The sequence below is a fragment of the Ranitomeya imitator genome, chromosome 7, assembly GCF_032444005.1.
Source record: "Ranitomeya imitator isolate aRanImi1 chromosome 7, aRanImi1.pri, whole genome shotgun sequence".
Lineage (NCBI taxonomy): Eukaryota > Metazoa > Chordata > Amphibia > Anura > Dendrobatidae > Ranitomeya > Ranitomeya imitator.
In genome coordinates this window covers 217,951,635-217,973,404 of record NC_091288.1, presented here as the reverse complement: position 1 = coordinate 217,973,404, position 21,770 = coordinate 217,951,635, and the positions used below count along the sequence as shown (strand labels likewise).

The following is a 21,770-nucleotide window of genomic DNA, read 5'->3' as shown; positions in this document are numbered from 1 at the left end:
GGATCCGCGGGGGCGGGGAGAACGGAGACGTCTGTGTGTGGGCGGAGCCGATCCGTCAGAACCGCCCACAAACCCTGGAATAGCAGCAACCTATAAAAAATAGATATCATTTCTGTACGAGAAGTCGCCCCCTGGTGGAGAACAGACACATTACAACGTACCTGGATGCCTAGCCCCTCCCACTTTATAAGGAAGCCCCTCCCCTGCTTAAGCCCGGTCTGTACCATTGCTACAATGAGGGGTGATTATCCGATCCTTGCACACGGCCGACATTTTTACACATTAAAGTGTCTTGTCAGTTCGCGGGGGATTACACGACATCACTGAGGCCGCCATTTTATGGACTGAACCATTATTCAGAAGGCGTGGGGGAATTTTATGTATTTTTCAAGGGACGGACCATTGCTAAGATATCATAAAAAATAAATATATGGAAAATTATTAGCAGTGACAAAACTAAAAGGGGCGGTGCGCTCAGCGATCAACGGGTTCTGATCAAGGCAAACACAGCTGGCTGATTGGCTAATATCTCGCCATGCTTAACCCTTAAATGTGCAGCTTTGAGCAAATTTTTTTTTTTTTATTTTACTTTTTTTTGCTTATTTCATTGCAGCCATTCCCTAATTGTCCGGGCAGTTAGACTTAACCCCTAACATGCTGCTGCCCAATACTCTCCCATATCTACAGGGAGGAAATGCGGAAAGCGCTGACCCTTCACCCACACAATTAAAGGGGAAGTTACTATAGAGTTTGGCCAGTATAACCCCCTTGGTGGGGCTTTCAGAGCGCAGAGCTGTACCCTAACCCTTCCCCCTAGTGGTGGCGGTGAGTAGTGCAGGATGCATTTGCTACCATCCCTACGCACAATAACACTGACCCCTGGTGGACACTGAGGATATTGCACGGTCGTGGTTGACCCCTGGTGGACACTGAGGATATTGCACGGTCGTGGATGACCCCTGGTGGACACTGAGGATATTAAACGGTCGTGGTTGACCCCTGGTGGACACTGAGGATATTGCACGGTCGTGGATGACCCCTGGTGGACACTGAGGATATTAAACGGTCGTGGATGACCCCTGGTGGACACTGAGGATATTGCACGGTCGTGGATGACCCCTGGTGGACATTGAGGATATTGCACGGTCGTGGATGACCCCTGGTGGACACTGAGGATATTGCACGGTCGTGGATGACCCCTGGTGGACACTAAGGATATTGCACGGTCGTGGATGACCCCTGTGGACACTGAGGATATTGCACGGTCGTGGATGACCCCTGGTGGACACTGAGGATATTGCACGGTCGTGGATGACCCCTGGTGGACACAGAGGATATTAAACGGTCGTGGATGACCCCTGGTGGACACTGAGGATATTGCACGGTCGTGGATGACCCTTGGTGGACACTGAGGATATTGCACGGTCGTGGATGACCCCTGGTGGACACTGAGGATATTGCACGGTCGTGGATGACCCCTGGTGGACACTGAGGATATTGCACGGTCGTGGATGACCCCTGTGGACACTGAGGATATTGCACGGTCGTGGATGACCCCTGGTGGACACTGAGGATATTGCACGGTCGTGGATGACCCCTGGTGGACACTGAGGATATTAAACGGTCGTGGATGACCCCTGGTGGACACTGAGGATATTGCACGGTCGTGGATGACCCCTGGTGGACACTGAGGATATTGCACGGTCGTGGATGACCCCTGGTGGACACTGAGGATATTGCACGGTCGTGGATGACCCTTGGTGGACACTGAGGATATTGCACGGTCGTGGATGACCCCTGGTGGACACTGAGGATATTGCACAGTCGTGGATGACCCTTGGTGGACACTGAGGATATTGCACGGTCGTGGATGACCCCTGGTGGACACTGAGGATATTGCACGGTCGTGGATGACCCCTGGTGGACACTGAGGATATTGCACGGTCGTGGATGACCCCTGGTGGACACTGAGGATATTGCACGGTCGTGGATGACCCCTGGTGGACACTGAGGATATTGCACGGTCGTGGATGACCCCTGGTGGACACTGAGGATATTGCACGGTCGTGGATGACCCCTGGTGGACACTGAGGATATTGCACGGTCGTGGATGACCCCTGGTGGACACTGAGGATATTGCACGGTCGTGGATGACCCCTGGTGGACACTGAGGATATTGCACGGTCGTGGATGACCCCTGGTGGACACTGAGGATATTGCACGGTCGTGGATGACCCCTGGTGGACACTGAGGATATTACACGGTCGTGGAAACGATGAGTGCCACCTGGTGGTCACTGAGAGGACTACAGAGGAGGAATCGGTAGCAGAATCCGTTAATACTGTCACACTGTGGGTGAGAGCCTTCAGAGGGCGGTCAGGGTGTCCCCCTAGCGCCCCCTCTCCTCTCCGGAGACCCCCGGTGACCTCTATAGCAGTGCATGACGCAGTGCTGTCTATGCATCCAGCAAGGCACAGTCCATTATGCCGCAGCGGTCACACCGAGTCTCAGATTTGGGGATGAGCCGGTTGGGTGGGAGCGTCTATGAGGGGTCACTGTGAGCAGTCCTGGTCTTTGGCTGAGGGGCTGTCGGTGACGGGATGTCCATTCCTGGGCCGCTGGCTCATCCTACACTGCTGGAACAAGCTGTACGCTCTTCGGCAGATTAGGTAAAACCAGTAAACCTGGGGCGCCATGAGGACGGCCGCGCCAACGTTGTACTCCGGGGAGAGACTGAAGGGCACCCTGTAGAGGGGCAGTCCCACCCGCCGCCCGTACACCCAGTACATGTAGGGGAACAGCAGCAGGCGGCAGCAGAAAAAAGTCACTAGCATGACGACGCCATTGAGCCGGTGCAGAAGGGTGTCCTGCTTCTTATACTGCAAGATGGAGAGAAAGAAGAAAAGGCGCCGTCATTATCTACACAGAGGCCGGAGAGACGGCAGAGTGCCGCGTCTAATACCGCACTCACCTGGATCAGCACTTTACCCAGACAAACAAACGGGGTACTGACTTCAGCCATCAGCATGCACCCCAAGAAAAAGTCTCCCTTCCCTTCTCTCCACAGCTGCAAAACACAAAAATGATAGCCATATACAACATGTACACACCAGGCGGCATTATACTACTTATATCATTGTACATAGGGCCAGTATTATAGTAGTTATATTCTTGTACATAGGAGCAGTATTATAGTAGTTATATTCTTGTACATAGGAGCAGTATTATAGTAGTTATATTCTTGTACATAGGAGCAGTATTATAGTAGTTATATTCTTGTACATAGGGGCAGTATTATAGTAGTTATATTCTTGTACATAGGAGCAGTATTATAGTAGTTATATTCTTGTACATAGGAGCAGTATTATAGTAGTTATATTCTTGTACATAGGAGCAGTATTATAGTAGTTATATTCTTGTACATAGGAGCAGTATTATAGTAGTTATATTCTTGTACATAGGGGCAGTATTATAGTAGTTATATTCTTGTACATAGGAGCAGTATGATAGTAGTTATATTCTTGTACATAGGGGCAGTATTATAGTAGTTATATTCTTGTACATAGGGGGCAGTATTATAGTAGTTATATTCTTGTACATAGGAGCAGTATTATAGTAGTTATATTCTTGTACATAGGGGCAGTATTATAGTAGTTATATTCTTGTACATAGGAGCAGTATTATAGTAGTTATATTCTTGTACATAGGAGCAGTATTATAGGAGTTATATTCTTGTATATGGGGGCAGTATTATAGTAGTTATATTCTTGTATATGGGGGCAGTATTATAGTAGTTATATTCTTGTACATAGGAGCGGTATTATAGTAGTTATATTCCTGTACATAGGGGGCAGTATTATAGTAGTTATATTCCTGTACGTAGGGGACAGTATTATAGCAGTTATATTCTTGTACATAGGAGCAGTATTATAGTAGTTATATTCTTGTATATAGAGGCAGTATTATAAAAGTTATATTCTTTTACATAGGGGCAGTATTATAGTAGTTATATTCTTGTACATAGGGGCAGTATTATAGTAGTTATATTCTTGTACATAGGAGCAGTATTATAGTAGGTATATTCTTGGTCATAGGAGCAATATTATAGTAGTTATATTCTTGTACATAGGGGCAGTATTATAGTAGTTATATTCTTGTACATAGGGGCAGTATTATAGTAGGTATATTCTTGGTCATAGGAGCAATATTATAGTAGTTATATTCTTGTACATAGGGGCAGTATTATAGTAGTTATATTCTTGTACATAGGAGCAGTATTATAGTAGTTATATTCTTGTACATAGGAGCAGTATTATAGTAGTTATATTCTTGTACATAGGGGCAGTATTATAGTAGATATGTTCTTGTACATAGGGGCAGTATTATAGTAGTTATATCTTGTACATAGGGGCAGTATTATAGTAGTTATATTCTTGTACATAGGAGCAGTATTATAGTAGTTATATTCTTGTACATAGGGGCAGTATTATAGTAGTTATATTCTTGTACATAGGGGCAGTATTATAGTAGGTATATTCTTGGTCATAGGAGCAATATTATAGTAGTTATATTCTTGTACATAGGGGCAGTATTATAGTAGTAATATTCTTGTACATAGGAGCAGTATTATAGTAGTTATATTCTTGTACATAGGAGCAGTATTATAGTAGGTATATTCTTGGTCATAGGAGCAATATTATAGTAGTTATATTCTTGTACATAGGGGCAGTATTATAGTAGTTATATTCTTGTACATAGGGGCAGTATTATAGTAGGTATATTCTTGGTCATAGGAGCAATATTATAGTAGTTATATTCTTGTACATAGGGGCAGTATTATAGTAGTTATATTCTTGTACATAGGAGCAGTATTATAGTAGGTGTATTCTTGGTCATAGGAGCAATATTATAGTAGTTATATTCTTGTACATAGGGGCAGTATTATAGTAGATATGTTCTTGTACATAGGGGCAGTATTATAGTAGTTATATCTTGTACATAGGGGCAGTATTATAGTAGTTATATTCTTGTACATAGGGGCAGTATTATAGTAGATATGTTCTTGTACATAGGGGCAGTATTATAGTAGTTATATCTTGTACATAGGGGCAGTATTATAGTAGTTATATTCTTGTACATAGGGGCAGTATTATAGTAGATATGTTCTTGTACATAGGAGCAGTATTATAGTAGTTATATTCCTGTATATAGAGGCAGTATTATAGTAGTTATATTCTTGTACATAGGGGCAGTATTATAGTAGGTACAGTGGGGCAAAAAAGTATTTAGTCAGTCAGCAATAGTGCAAGTTCCACCACTTAAAAAGATGAGAGGCGTCTGTAATTTACATCATAGGTAGACCTCAACTATGGGAGACAAACTGAGAAAAAAAAAATCCAGAAAATCACATTGTCTGTTTTTTTAACAATTTATTTGCATATTATGGTGGAAAATAAGTATTTGGTCAGAAACAAACAATCAAGATTTCTGGCTCTCACAGACCTGTAACTTCTTCTTTAAGAGTCTCCTCTTTCTTCCACTCATTACCTGTAGTAATGGCACCTGTTTAAACTTGTTATCAGTATAAAAAGACACCTGTGCACACCCTCAAACAGTCTGACTCCAAACTCCACTATGGTGAAGACCAAAGAGCTGTCAAAGGACACCAGAAACAAAATTGTAGCCCTGCACCAGGCTGGGAAGACTGAATCTGCAATAGCCAACCAGCTTGGAGTGAAGAAATCAACAGTGGGAGCAATAATTAGAAAATGGAAGACATACAAGACCACTGATAATCTCCCTCGATCTGGGGCTCCACGCAAAATCCCACCCCGTGGGGTCAGAATGATCACAAGAACGGTGAGCAAAAATCCCAGAACCACGCGGGGGGACCTAGTGAATGAACTGCAGAGAGCTGGGACCAATGTAACAAGGCCTACCATAAGTAACACACTACGCCACCATGGACTCAGATCCTGCAGTGCCAGACGTGTCCCACTGCTTAAGCCAGTACATGTCCGGGCCCGTCTGAAGTTTGCTAGAGAGCATTTGGATGATCCAGAGGAGTTTTGGGAGAATGTCCTATGGTCTGATGAAACCAAACTGGAACTGTTTGGTAGAAACACAACTTGTCGTGTTTGGAGGAAAAAGAATACTGAGTTGCATCCATCAAACACCATACCTACTGTAAAGCATGGTGGTGGAAACATCATGCTTTGGGGCTGTTTTTCTGCAAAGGGGCCAGGACGACTGATCCGGGTACATGAAAGAATGAATGGGGCCATGTATCGTGAGATTTTGAGTGCAAACCTCCTTCCATCAGCAAGGGCATTGAAAATGAAACGTGGCTGGGTCTTTCAACATGACAATGATCCAAAGCACACCGCCAGGGCAACGAAGGAGTGGCTTCGTAAGAAGCATTTCAAGGTCCTGGAGTGGCCTAGCCAGTCTCCAGATCTCAACCCTATAGAAAACCTTTGGAGGGAGTTGAAAGTCCGTGTTGCCAAGCGAAAAGCCAAAAACATCACTGCTCTAGAGGAGATCTGCATGGAGGAATGGGCCAACATACCAACAACAGTGTGTGGCAACCTTGTGAAGACTTACAGAAAACGTTTGACCTCTGTCATTGCCAACAAAGGATATATTACAAAGTATTGAGATGAAATTTTGTTTCTGACCAAATACTTATTTTCCACCATAATATGCAAATAAATTGTTAAAAAAAACAGACAATGTGATTTTCTGGATTTTTTTTTCTCAGTTTGTCTCCCATAGTTGAGGTCTACCTATGATGTAAATTACAGACGCCTCTCATCTTTTTAAGTGGTGGAACTTGCACTATTGCTGACTGACTAAATACTTTTTTGCCCCACTGTATATTCTTGGTCATAGGAGCAGTATTATAGTAGTTATATTCTTGTACATAGGGGGCAGTATTATATTAGTTATATTCTTCTACATAGGAGCAGTATTATAGTAGTTATATTCTTGTATATAGGGGGCAGTATTATATTAGTTATATTCTTGTACATAGGAGCAGTATTATAGTAGTTATATTCTTGTACATAGGAGCAGTATTATAGTAGTTATATTCTTGTACATAGGAGCAGTATTATAGTAGTTATATTCTTGTACATAGGAGCAGTATTATAGTAGTTATATTCTTGTACATAGGAGCAGTATTATAGTAGTTATATTCTTGTACATAGGGGCAGTATTATAGTAGTTATATTCTTGTACATAGGGGCAGTATTATAGTAGTTATATTCTTGTACATAGGAGCAGTATTATAGTAATTATATTCTTGTACATAGGAGCAGTATTATATTAGTTATATTCTTGTACATAGGAGCAGTATTATATTAGTTATATTCTTGTACATAGGAGCAGTATTATAGTAGTTATATTCTTGTACATAGGGGCAGTATTATAGTAGTTATATTCTTGTACATAGGGGCAGTATTATAATAGTTATATTCTTGTACATAGGAGCAGTATTATAGTAGTTATATTCTTGTACATAGGGGCAGTATTATAGTAGTTATATTCTTGTACATAGGAGCAGTATTATAGTAGTTATATTCTTGTACATAGGGGCAGTATTATATTAGTTATATTCTTCTACATAGGAGCAGTATTATAGTAGTTATATTCTTGTACATAGGAGCAGTATTATATTAGTTATATTCTTGTACATAGGAGCAGTATTATAGTAGTTATATTCTTGTACATAGGGGCAGTATTATATTAGTTATATTCTTGTACATAGAAGCAGTATTATAGTAGTTATATTCTTGTACATAGGAGCAGTATTATAGTAGTTATATTCTTGTACATAGGAGCAGTATTATATTAGTTATATTCTTGTACATAGGAGCAGTATTATATTAGTTATATTCTTGTACATAGGAGCAGTATTATAGTAGTTATATTCTTGTACATAGGGGCAGTATTATATTAGTTATATTCTTGTACATAGGAGCAGTATTATAGTAGTTATATTCTTGTACATAGGGGCAGTATTATATTAGTTATATTCTTGTACATAGGAGCAGTATTATAGTAGTTATATTCTTGTACATAAGAGCGGTATTATAGTAGTTATATTCTTGTACATAGGGGCAGTATTATAGTAATTATATTCTTGTACATAGGAGCAGTATTATATTAGTTATATTCTTGTACATAGGAGCAGTATTATAGTAGTTATATTCTTGTACATAGGGGCAGTATTATATTAGTTATATTCTTGTACATAGGAGCAGTATTATAGTAATTATAGTCTTGTACATAGGAGCAGTATTATAGTAATTATATTCTTGTACATAGGAGCAGTATTATAGTAGTTATATTCTTGTACATAGGGGCAGTATTATAGTAGTTATATTCTTGTACATAGGAGCAGTATTATAGTAGTTATATTCTTGTACATAGGAGCAGTATTATAGTAGTTATAGTCTTGTACATAGGAGCAGTATTATAGTAGTTATATTCTTGTACATAGGAGCAGTATTATAGTAGTTATATTCTTGTACATAGGGGCAGTATTATAGTAGTTATATTCTTGTACATAGGAGCAGTATTATAGTAGTTATATTCTTGTACATAGGAGCAGTATTATAGTAGTTATATTCTTGTACATAGGAGCAGTATTATAGTAGTTATATTCTTGTGCATAGGAGCAGTATTATAGTAGTTATAGTCTTGTACATAGGAGCAGTATTATAGTAGTTATATTCTTGTGTATAGGAGCAGTATTATAGTAGTTATATTCTTGTACATAGGGGCAGTATTATAGTAGTTATATTCTTGTGTATAGGAGCAGTATTATAGTAGTTATATTCTTGTACATAGGGGCAGTATTATATTAGTTATATTCTTGTACATAGGAGCAGTATTATAGTAGTTATATTCTTGTACATAGGGGCAGTATTATAGTAGTTATATTCTTGTGTATAGGAGCAGTATTATAGTAGTTATATTCTTGTACATAGGGGCAGTATTATAGTAGTTATATTCTTGTGTATAGGAGCAGTATTATAGTAGCTATATTCTTGTACATAGGAGCAGTATTATAGTAGTTATATTCTTGTACATAGGGGGCAGTATTATAGTAGCTATATTCTTGTACATAGGAGCAGTATTATATTATAGTAATTATATTCTTGTACATAGGAGCAGTATTATAGTAGTTATATTCTTGTACATAGGGGCAGTATTATAGTAGTTATATTCTTGTACATAGGGGCAGTATTATAGTAGTTATATTCTTGTACATAGGAGCAGTATTATAGTAGTTATATTCTTGTACATAGGGGCAGTATTATAGTAGTTATATTCTTGTACATAGGGGCAGTATTATAGTAGTTATATTCTTGTACATAGGGGCAGTATTATAGTAGTTATATTCTTGTACATAGGGGCAGTATTATAGTAGTTATATTCTTGTACATAGGGGGCAGTATTATATTAGTTATATTCTTCTACATAGGAGCAGTATTATAGTAGTTATATTCTTGTATATAGGGGGCAGTATTATATTAGTTATATTCTTGTACATAGGAGCAGTATTATAGTAGTTATATTCTTGTACATAGGAGCAGTATTATAGTAGTTATATTCTTGTACATAGGAGCAGTATTATAGTAGTTATATTCTTGTACATAGGAGCAGTATTATAGTAGTTATATTCTTGTACATAGGAGCAGTATTATAGTAGTTATATTCTTGTACATAGGGGCAGTATTATAGTAGTTATATTCTTGTACATAGGGGCAGTATTATAGTAGTTATATTCTTGTACATAGGAGCAGTATTATAGTAATTATATTCTTGTACATAGGAGCAGTATTATATTAGTTATATTCTTGTACATAGGAGCAGTATTATATTAGTTATATTCTTGTACATAGGAGCAGTATTATAGTAGTTATATTCTTGTACATAGGGGCAGTATTATAGTAGTTATATTCTTGTACATAGGGGCAGTATTATAATAGTTATATTCTTGTACATAGGAGCAGTATTATAGTAGTTATATTCTTGTACATAGGGGCAGTATTATAGTAGTTATATTCTTGTACATAGGAGCAGTATTATAGTAGTTATATTCTTGTACATAGGGGCAGTATTATATTAGTTATATTCTTCTACATAGGAGCAGTATTATAGTAGTTATATTCTTGTACATAGGAGCAGTATTATATTAGTTATATTCTTGTACATAGGAGCAGTATTATAGTAGTTATATTCTTGTACATAGGGGCAGTATTATATTAGTTATATTCTTGTACATAGAAGCAGTATTATAGTAGTTATATTCTTGTACATAGGAGCAGTATTATAGTAGTTATATTCTTGTACATAGGAGCAGTATTATATTAGTTATATTCTTGTACATAGGAGCAGTATTATATTAGTTATATTCTTGTACATAGGAGCAGTATTATAGTAGTTATATTCTTGTACATAGGGGCAGTATTATATTAGTTATATTCTTGTACATAGGAGCAGTATTATAGTAGTTATATTCTTGTACATAGGGGCAGTATTATATTAGTTATATTCTTGTACATAGGAGCAGTATTATAGTAGTTATATTCTTGTACATAAGAGCGGTATTATAGTAGTTATATTCTTGTACATAGGGGCAGTATTATAGTAATTATATTCTTGTACATAGGAGCAGTATTATATTAGTTATATTCTTGTACATAGGAGCAGTATTATAGTAGTTATATTCTTGTACATAGGGGCAGTATTATATTAGTTATATTCTTGTACATAGGAGCAGTATTATAGTAATTATAGTCTTGTACATAGGAGCAGTATTATAGTAATTATATTCTTGTACATAGGAGCAGTATTATAGTAGTTATATTCTTGTACATAGGGGCAGTATTATAGTAGTTATATTCTTGTACATAGGAGCAGTATTATAGTAGTTATATTCTTGTACATAGGAGCAGTATTATAGTAGTTATAGTCTTGTACATAGGAGCAGTATTATAGTAGTTATATTCTTGTACATAGGAGCAGTATTATAGTAGTTATATTCTTGTACATAGGGGCAGTATTATAGTAGTTATATTCTTGTACATAGGAGCAGTATTATAGTAGTTATATTCTTGTACATAGGAGCAGTATTATAGTAGTTATATTCTTGTACATAGGAGCAGTATTATAGTAGTTATATTCTTGTGCATAGGAGCAGTATTATAGTAGTTATAGTCTTGTACATAGGAGCAGTATTATAGTAGTTATATTCTTGTGTATAGGAGCAGTATTATAGTAGTTATATTCTTGTACATAGGGGCAGTATTATAGTAGTTATATTCTTGTGTATAGGAGCAGTATTATAGTAGTTATATTCTTGTACATAGGGGCAGTATTATATTAGTTATATTCTTGTACATAGGAGCAGTATTATAGTAGTTATATTCTTGTACATAGGGGCAGTATTATAGTAGTTATATTCTTGTGTATAGGAGCAGTATTATAGTAGTTATATTCTTGTACATAGGGGCAGTATTATAGTAGTTATATTCTTGTGTATAGGAGCAGTATTATAGTAGCTATATTCTTGTACATAGGAGCAGTATTATAGTAGTTATATTCTTGTACATAGGGGGCAGTATTATAGTAGCTATATTCTTGTACATAGGAGCAGTATTATATTATAGTAATTATATTCTTGTACATAGGAGCAGTATTATAGTAGTTATATTCTTGTACATAGGGGCAGTATTATAGTAGTTATATTCTTGTACATAGGGGCAGTATTATAGTAGTTATATTCTTGTACATAGGAGCAGTATTATAGTAGTTATATTCTTGTACATAGGGGCAGTATTATAGTAGTTATATTCTTGTACATAGGGGCAGTATTATAGTAGTTATATTCTTGTACATAGGGGCAGTATTATAGTAGTTATATTCTTGTACATAGGAGCAGTATTATAGTAGTTATATTCTTGTACATAGGGGCAGTATTATAGTAGTTATATTCTTGTACATAGGGGCAGTATTATAGTAGTTATATTCTTGTACATAGGGGCAGTATTATAGTAGTTATAGTCTTGTACATAGGAGCAGTATTATAGTAGTTATATTCTTGTACATAGGAGCAGTATTATAGTAGTTATATTCTTGTACATAGGAGCAGTATTATAGTAGTTATATTCCTGTACATAGGAGCAGTATTATAGTAGTTATATTCTTGTACATAGGAGCAGTATTATAGTAGTTATATTCTTGTACATAGGAGCAGTATTATATTAGTTATATTCTTGTACATAGGAGCAGTATTATAGTAGTTATATTCTTGTACATAGGAGCAGTATTATAGTAGTTATATTCTTGTACATAGGAGCAGTATTATATTAGTTATATTCTTGTACATAGGAGCAGTATTATAGTAGTTATATTCTTGTACATAGGAGCAGTATTATAGTAGTTATATTCTTGTACATAGGGGCAGTATTATATTAGTTATATTCTTGTACATAGGAGCAGTATTATAGTAGTTATATTCTTGTACATAGGGGCAGTATTATAGTAGTTATATTCTTGTACATAGGAGCAGTATTATAGTAGTTATATTCTTGTACATAGGGGCAGTATTATATTAGTTATATTCTTGTACATAGGAGCAGTATTATAGTAGTTATATTCTTGTACATAGGGGCAGTATTATATTAGTTATATTCTTGTACATAGGAGCAGTATTATAGTAGTTATATTCTTGTACATAGGAGCAGTATTATAGTAGTTATATTCTTGTACATAGGAGGAGTATTATAGTAGTTATATTCTTGTACATAGGGGCAGTATTATATTAGTTATATTCTTGTACATAGGAGCAGTATTATAGTAGTTATATTCTTGTACATAGGAGCAGTATTATAGTAGTTATATTCTTGTACATAGGGGCAGTATTATATTAGTTATATTCTTGTACATAGGAGCAGTATTATAGTAGTTATATTCTTGTACATAGGAGCAGTATTATAGTAGTTATATTCTTGTACATAGGAGGAGTATTATAGTAGTTATATTCTTGTACATAGGGGCAGTATTATATTAGTTATATTCTTGTACATAGGAGCAGTATTATAGTAGTTATATTCTTGTACATAGGAGCAGTATTATAGTAGTTATATTCTTGTACATAGGAGCAGTATTATAGTAGTTATATTCTTGTACATAGGAGCAGTATTATAGTAGTTATATTCTTGTACATAGGGGCAGTATTATAGTAGTTATATTCTTGTACATAGGAGCAGTATTATAGTAGTTATATTCTTGTACATAGGAGCAGTATTATATTAGTTATATTCTTGTACATAGGAGCAGTATTATAGTAGTTATATTCTTGTACATAGGGGCAGTATTATATTAGTTATATTCTTGTACATAGGAGCAGTATTATAGTAATTATATTCTTGTACATAGGAGCAGTATTATAGTAATTATATTCTTGTACATAGGAGCAGTATTATATTAGTTATATTCTTGTACATAGGAGCAGTATTATAGTAGTTATATTCTTGTACATAGGGGCAGTATTATATTAGTTATATTCTTGTACATAGGAGCAGTATTATATTAGTTATATTCTTGTACATAGGAGCAGTATTATAGTAGTTATATTCTTGTACATAGGAGCAGTATTATAGTAGTTATATTCTTGTACATAGGAGCAGTATTATAGTAGTTATATTCTTGTACATAGGGGCAGTATTATATTAGTTATATTCTTGTACATAGGAGCAGTATTATATTAGTTATATTCTTGTACATAGGAGCAGTATTATAGTAGTTATATTCTTGTACATAGGAGCAGTATTATAGTAGTTATATTCTTGTACATAGGAGCAGTATTATAGCAGTTATATTCTTGTACATAGGAGCAGTATTATAGTAGTTATATTCTTGTACATAGGAGCAGTATTATAGTAGTTATATTCTTGTACATAGGGGCAGTATTATAGTAGTTATATTCTTGTACATAGGGGCAGTATTATAGTAGTTATATTCATGTACATAGGAGCAGTATTATAGTAGTTATATTCTTGTACATAGGGGCAGTATTATAGTAGTTATATTCTTGTACATAGGAGCAGTATTATAGTAGTTATATTCTTGTACATAGGAGCAGTATTATAGTAGTTATATTCTTGTACATAGGAGCAGTATTATAGTAGTTATAGTCTTGTACATAGGAGCAGTATTATAGTAATTATATTCTTGTACATAGGAGCAGTATTATAGTAGTTATAGTCTTGTACATAGGAGCAGTATTATAGTAATTATATTCTTGTACATAGGGGCAGTATTATAGTAGTTATATTCCTGTACATAGGGGCAGTATTATAGTAATTATATTCTTGTACATAGGAGCAGTATTATAGTAGTTATATTCTTGTACATAGGGGCAATATTATAGTAGATATATTCTTGTACATAGGGGGGCAGTATTATAGTAGTTATATTCTTGTACATAGGAGCAGTATTATAGTAATTATATTCTTGTACATAGGAGCAGTATTATAGTAGTTATATTCTTGTACATAGGGGCAATATTATAGTAGATATATTCTTGTACATAGGGGGGCAGTATTATAGTAGTTATATTCTTGTACATAGGAGCAGTATTATAGTAGTTATATTCTTGTACATAGGGGCAGTATTATAGTAGTTATATTCTTGTACATAGGAGCAGTATTATAGTAGTTATATTCTTGTACATAGGAGCAGTATTATAGTAGTTATATTCTTGTACATAGGGGCAGTATTATAGTAGTTATATTCTTGTACATAGGAGCAGTATTATAGTAATTATATTCTTGTACATAGGAGCAGTATTATATTAGTTATATTCTTGTATATAGGAGCAGTATTATAGTAGTTATATTCTTGTACATAGGGGCAGTATTATATTAGTTATATTCTTGTACATAGGAGCAGTATTATAGTAATTATATTCTTGTACATAGGAGCAGTATTATAGTAATTATATTCTTGTACATAGGAGCAGTATTATATTAGTTATATTCTTGTACATAGGAGCAGTATTATAGTAGTTATATTCTTGTACATAGGGGCAGTATTATATTAGTTATATTCTTGTACATAGGAGCAGTATTATATTAGTTATATTCTTGTACATAGGAGCAGTATTATAGTAGTTATATTCTTGTACATAGGAGCAGTATTATAGTAGTTATATTCTTGTACATAGGAGCAGTATTATAGTAGTTATATTCTTGTACATAGGGGCAGTATTATATTAGTTATATTCTTGTACATAGGAGCAGTATTATAGTAGTTATATTCTTGTACATAGGAGCAGTATTATAGTAGTTATATTCTTGTACATAGGAGCAGTATTATAGTAGTTATATTCTTGTACATAGGAGCAGTATTATAGTAGTTATATTCTTGTACATAGGAGCAGTATTATAGTAGTTATAGTCTTGTACATAGGAGCAGTATTATAGTAATTATATTCTTGTACATAGGAGCAGTATTATAGTAGTTATAGTCTTGTACATAGGAGCAGTATTATAGTAATTATATTCTTGTACATAGGGGCAGTATTATAGTAGTTATATTCCTGTACATAGGGGCAGTATTACAGTAGTTATATTCTTGTACATAGCAGCAGTATTACAGTAGTTATATTCTTGTACATAGGGGCAGTATTATAGTAGTTATATTCTTGTACATAGGGGCAGTATTATAGTAATTATATTCTTGTACATAGGAGCAGTATTATAGTAGTTATATTCTTGTACATAGGGGCAGTATTATAGTAGCTATATTCTTGTACATAGGGGGGCAGTATTATAGTAGTTATATTCTTGTACATAGGAGCAGTATTATAGTAGTTATATTCTTGTACATAGGGGCAGTATTATAGTAGTTATATTCTTGTACATAGGAGCAGTATTATAGTAGTTATATTCTTGTACATAGGAGCAGTATTATAGTAGTTATATTCTTGTACATAGGAGCAGTATTATAGTAGTTATATTCTTGTACATAGGAGCAGTATTATAGTAGTTATATTCTTGTACATAGGGGCAGTATTATAGTAGTTATATTCTTGTACATAGGGGCAGTATTATAGTAGTTATAGTCTTGTACATAGGGGCAGTATTATAGTAATTATATTCTTGTACATAGGAGCAGTATTATAGTAATTATATTCTTGTACATAGGAGCAGTATTATATTAGTTATATTCTTGTACATAGGAGCAGTATTATAGTAGTTATATTCTTGTACATAGGGGCAGTATTATAGTAGCTATATTCTTGTACATAGGAGCAGTATTATATTAGTTATATTCTTGTAAATAGGAGCAGTATTATAGTAATTATAGTCTTGTACATAGGGGCAGTATTATAGTAGTTATATTCTTGTACATAGGAGCAGTATTATAGTAGTTATATTCTTGTAAATAGGAGCAGTATTATAGTATAGTCTTGTACATAGGGGCAGTATTATATTAGTTATATTCTTGTAAATAGGAGCAGTATTATAGTAATTATAGTCTTGTACATAGGGGCAGTATTATAGTAGTTATATTCTTCTACATAGGAGCAGTATTATAGTAGTTATATTCTTGTACATAGGGGCAGTATTATAGTAGTTATAGTCTTGTACATAGGAGCAGTATTATAGTAGTTATAGTCCTGTACATAGGGGCAGTATTATAGTAGTTATATTCTTGTACATAGGAGCAGTATTATAGTAGTTATATTCTTGTACATAGGAGCAGTATTATAGTAGTTATAGTCTTTTACATAGGAGCAGTATTATAGTAGTTATATTCCTGTACATAGGGGCAGTATTATAGTAGTTATATTCTTGTACATAGGAGCAGTATTATAGTAATTATATTCTTGTACACAGGAGCAGTATTATATTAGTTATATTCTTGTACATAGGAGCAGTATTATAGTAGTTATATTCTTGTACATAGGGGCAGTATTATAGTAGTTATATTCTTGTACATAGGGACAGTATTATAGTAGTTATATTCTTGTACATAGGAGCAGTATTATAGTAATTATATTCTTGTACATAGGAGCAGTATTATATTAGTTATATTCTTGTACATAGGAGCAGTATTATAGTAGTTATAATCTTGTACATAGGAGCAGTATTATAGTAGTTATATTCTTGTACATAGGGGCAGTATTATAGTAGTTATATTCTTGTACATAGGGGCAGTATTATAATAGTTATATTCTTGTACATAGGAGCAGTATTATAGTAGTTATATTCTTGTACATAGGGGCAGTATTATAGTAGTTATAGTCTTGTACATAGGAGCAGTATTATAGTAGTTATAGTCCTGTACATAGGGGCAGTATTATAGTAGTTATATTCTTGTACATAGGAGCAGTATTATAGTAGTTATATTCTTGTACACAGGAGCAGTATTATATTAGTTATATTCTTGTACATAGGAGCAGTATTATAGTAGTTATATTCTTGTACATAGGGGCAGTATTATAGTAGTTATATTCTTGTACATAGGGACAGTATTATAGTAGTTATATTCTTGTACATAGGAGCAGTATTATAGTAATTATATTCTTGTACATAGGAGCAGTATTATATTAGTTATATTCTTGTACATAGGAGCAGTATTATAGTAGTTATAATCTTGTACATAGGAGCAGTATTATAGTAGTTATATTCTTGTACATAGGAGCAGTATTATAGTAGTTATATCCTTGTACATAGGGGCAGTATTATAGTAGTTATATTCTTGTACATAGGAGCAGTATTATAGTAGTTATATTCTTGTACATAGGGGCAGTATTATAGTAGTTATAGTCTTGTACATAGGAGCAGTATTATAGTAGTTATAGTCCTGTACATAGGGGCAGTATTATAGTAGTTATATTCTTGTACATAGGAGCAGTATTATAGTAGTTATATTCTTGTACATAGGAGCAGTATTATAGTAGTTATAGTCTTTTACATAGGAGCAGTATTATAGTAGTTATATTCCTGTACATAGGGGCAGTATTATAGTAGTTATATTCTTGTACATAGGAGCAGTATTATAGTAATTATATTCTTGTACACAGGAGCAGTATTATATTAGTTATATTCTTGTACATAGGAGCAGTATTATAGTAGTTATATTCTTGTACATAGGGGCAGTATTATAGTAGTTATATTCTTGTACATAGGGACAGTATTATAGTAGTTATATTCTTGTACATAGGAGCAGTATTATAGTAATTATATTCTTGTACATAGGAGCAGTATTATATTAGTTATATTCTTGTACATAGGAGCAGTATTATAGTAGTTATAATCTTGTACATAGGAGCAGTATTATAGTAGTTATATTCTTGTACATAGGGGCAGTATTATAGTAGTTATATTCTTGTACATAGGGGCAGTATTATAATAGTTATATTCTTGTACATAGGAGCAGTATTATAGTAGTTATATTCTTGTACATAGGGGCAGTATTATATTAGTTATATTCTTGTACATAGGAGCAGTATTATAGTAGTTATATTCTTGTACATAGGAGCAGTATTATAGTAATTATATTCTTGTACATAGGGGCAGTATTATAGTAGTTATATTCTTGTACATAGGTGCAGTATTATAGTAGTTATAGTCTTGTACATAGGGTCAGTATTATAGTAATTATATTCTTGTACATAGGAGCAGTATTATATTAGTTATATTCTTGTACATAGGAGCAGTATTATAGTAGTTATATTCTTGTACATAGGGGCAGTATTATAGTAGCTATATTCTTGTACATAGGAGCAGTATTATATTAGTTATATTCTTGTAAATAGGAGCAGTATTATAGTAATTATAGTCTTGTACATAGGGGCAGTATTATAGTAGTTATATTCTTGTACATAGGAGCAGTATTATAGTAGTTATATTCTTGTAAATAGGAGCAGTATTATAGTAATTATAGTCTTGTACATAGGGGCAGTATTATAGTAGTTATATTCTTGTAAATAGGAGCAGTATTATAGTAATTATAGTCTTGTACATAGGGGCAGTATTATAGTAGTTATATTCTTGTACATAGGAGCAGTATTATATTATAGTAATTATATTCTTGTACATAGGAGCAGTATTATAGTAGTTATATTCTTGTACATAGGGGGCAGTATTATAGTAGCTATATTCTTGTACATAGGAGCAGTATTATATTAGTTATATTCTTGTACATAGGAGCAGTATGATATTATAGTAATTATATTCTTGTACAAAGGAGCAGTATTATAGTAATTATATTCTTGTACATAGGGGCAGTATTATAGTAGTTATATTCTTGTACATAGGGGCAGTATTATAGTAGTTATATTCTTGTGTATAGGAGCAGTATTATAGTAGTTATATTCTTGTACATAGGGGCAGTATTATAGTAGTTATATTCTTGTACATAGGGGCAGTATTATATTAGTTATATTCTTGTACATAGGAGCAGTATTATAGTAGTTATATTCTTGTACATAGGGGCAGTATTATAGTAGTTATATTCTTGTACATAGGGGCAGTATTATAGTAGTTATATTCTTGTGTATAGGAGCAGTATTATAGTAGTTATATTCTTGTACATAGGGGCAGTATTATAGTAGTTATATTCTTGTGTATAGGAGCAGTATTATAGTAGTTATATTCTTGTACATAGGAGCAGTATTATAGTAGTTATATTCTTGTACATAGGGGGCAGTATTATAGTAGTTATATTCTTGTACATAGGAGCAGTATTATATTAGTTATATTCTTGTACATAGGAGCAGTATTATATTATAGTAATTATATTCTTGTACATAGGAGCAGTATTATAGTAGTTATATTCTTGTACATAGGAGCAGTATTATAGTAGTTATATTCTTGTACATAGGGGTAGTATTATAGTAGTTATATTCTTGTGTATAGGAGCAGTATTATAGTAGTTATATTCTTGTACATAGGGGCAGTATTATAGTAGTTATATTCTTGTGTATAGGAGCAGTATAATAGTAGTTATATTCTTGTACATAGGGACAGTATTATAGTAGTTATATTCTTGTGTATAGGAGCAGTATTATAGTAGTTATATTCTTGTACATAGGAGCAGTATTATATTAGTTATATTCTTGTACATAGGAGCAGTATTATATTATAGTAATTATATTCTTGTACATAGGAGCAGTATTATAGTAGTTATATTCTTGTACATAGGAGCAGTATTATAGTAGTTATATTCTTGTACATAGGGGCAGTATTATAGTAGTTATATTCTTGTACATAGGGGCAGTATTATAGTAGTTATATTCTTGTACATAGGGGCAGTATTATAGTAGTTATATTCTTGTGTATAGGAGCAGTATTATAGTAGTTATATTCTTGTACATAGGAGCAGTATTATAGTAGTTATATTCTTGTACATAGGAGCAGTATTATATTAGTTATATTCTTGTACATAGGAGCAGTATTATAGTAGTTATATTCTTGTACATAGGAGCAGTATTATATTAGTTATATTCTTGTACATAGGAGCAGTATTATAGTAGTTATATTCTTGTACATAGGAGCAGTATTATAGTAATTATATTCTTGTACATAGGAGCAGTATTATAGTAGTTATATTCTTGTACATAGGGGCAGTATTATAGTAGTTATATTCTTGTACATAGGAGCAGTATTATAGTAGTTATATTCCTGTACATAGGAGCAGTATTATAGTAGTTATATTCCTGTACATAGGGAGCAGTATTATAGTAGTTATATTCTTGTACATAGGAGCAGTATTATAGTAGTTATATTTTTGTACATAGGAGCAGTATTATAGTAATTATATTCTTGTACATAGGAGCAGTATTATAGTAGTTATATTCTTGTACATAGGGGCAGTATTATATTAGTTATATTCTTGTACATAGGAGCAGTATTATAGTAGTTATATTCTTGTACATAGGGGCAGTATTATATTAGTTATATTCTTGTACATAGGGGCAGTATTATAGTAATTATGTTCTTGTACATAGGAGCAGTATTATAGTAATTATATTCTTGTGCATAGGAGCAGTATTATAGTAGTTATAGTCTTGTACATAGGAGCAGTATTATAGTAGTTATATTCTTGTGTATAGGAGCAGTATTATAGTAGTTATATTCTTGTGTATAGGAGCAGTATTATAGTAGTTATATTCTTGTACAAAGGAGCAGTATTATAGTAGTTATATTCTTGTACATAGGGGCAGTATTATAGTAGTTATATTCTTGTGTATAGGAGCAGTATTATAGTAGTTATATTCTTGTACATAGGGGCAGTATTATAGTAGTTATATTCTTGTGTATAGGAGCAGTATTATAGTAGCTATATTCTTGTACATAGGAGCAGTATTATAGTAGTTATATTCTTGTACATAGGGGCAGTATTATAGTAGTTATATTCTTGTACATAGGGGCAGTATTATAGTAGTTATATTCTTGTGTATAGGAGCAGTATTATAGTAGTTATATTCTTGTACATAGGGGCAGTATTATAGTAGTTATATTCTTGTACATAGGGGCAGTATTATAGTAGTTATAGTCTTGTTCATAGGAGCAGTATTATAGTAGTTATATTCCTGTACATAGGAGCAGTATTATAGTAGTTATATTCTTGTACATAGGAGCAGTATTATAGTAGTTATATTCTTGTACATAGGAGCAGTATTATATTAGTTATATTCTTGTACATAGGAGCAGTATTATAGTAGTTATATTCTTGTACAT

The 21,770-nt window shown here is 33.8% G+C and overlaps 1 protein-coding gene across 1 annotated transcript in view; it reads right to left on the bottom strand.

The window, feature by feature from the left end:
• Positions 1-597: 597 nt before the first annotated feature.
• The window catches only part of TLCD3B (TLC domain containing 3B), a 61,331-nt gene continuing 40,158 nt past the window's right edge, over positions 598-21,770 (bottom strand). Inside the window, exons 4-5 of the mRNA XM_069734983.1 lie at positions 2,972-3,067; positions 598-2,879 (exon numbers count right to left, since the gene is read on the bottom strand). Coding sequence (XP_069591084.1) covers positions 2,553-2,879; positions 2,972-3,067 — 423 coding nt within the window. The 3' untranslated portion in view covers positions 598-2,552. The remainder of the gene's footprint in view (positions 2,880-2,971; positions 3,068-21,770) is intronic.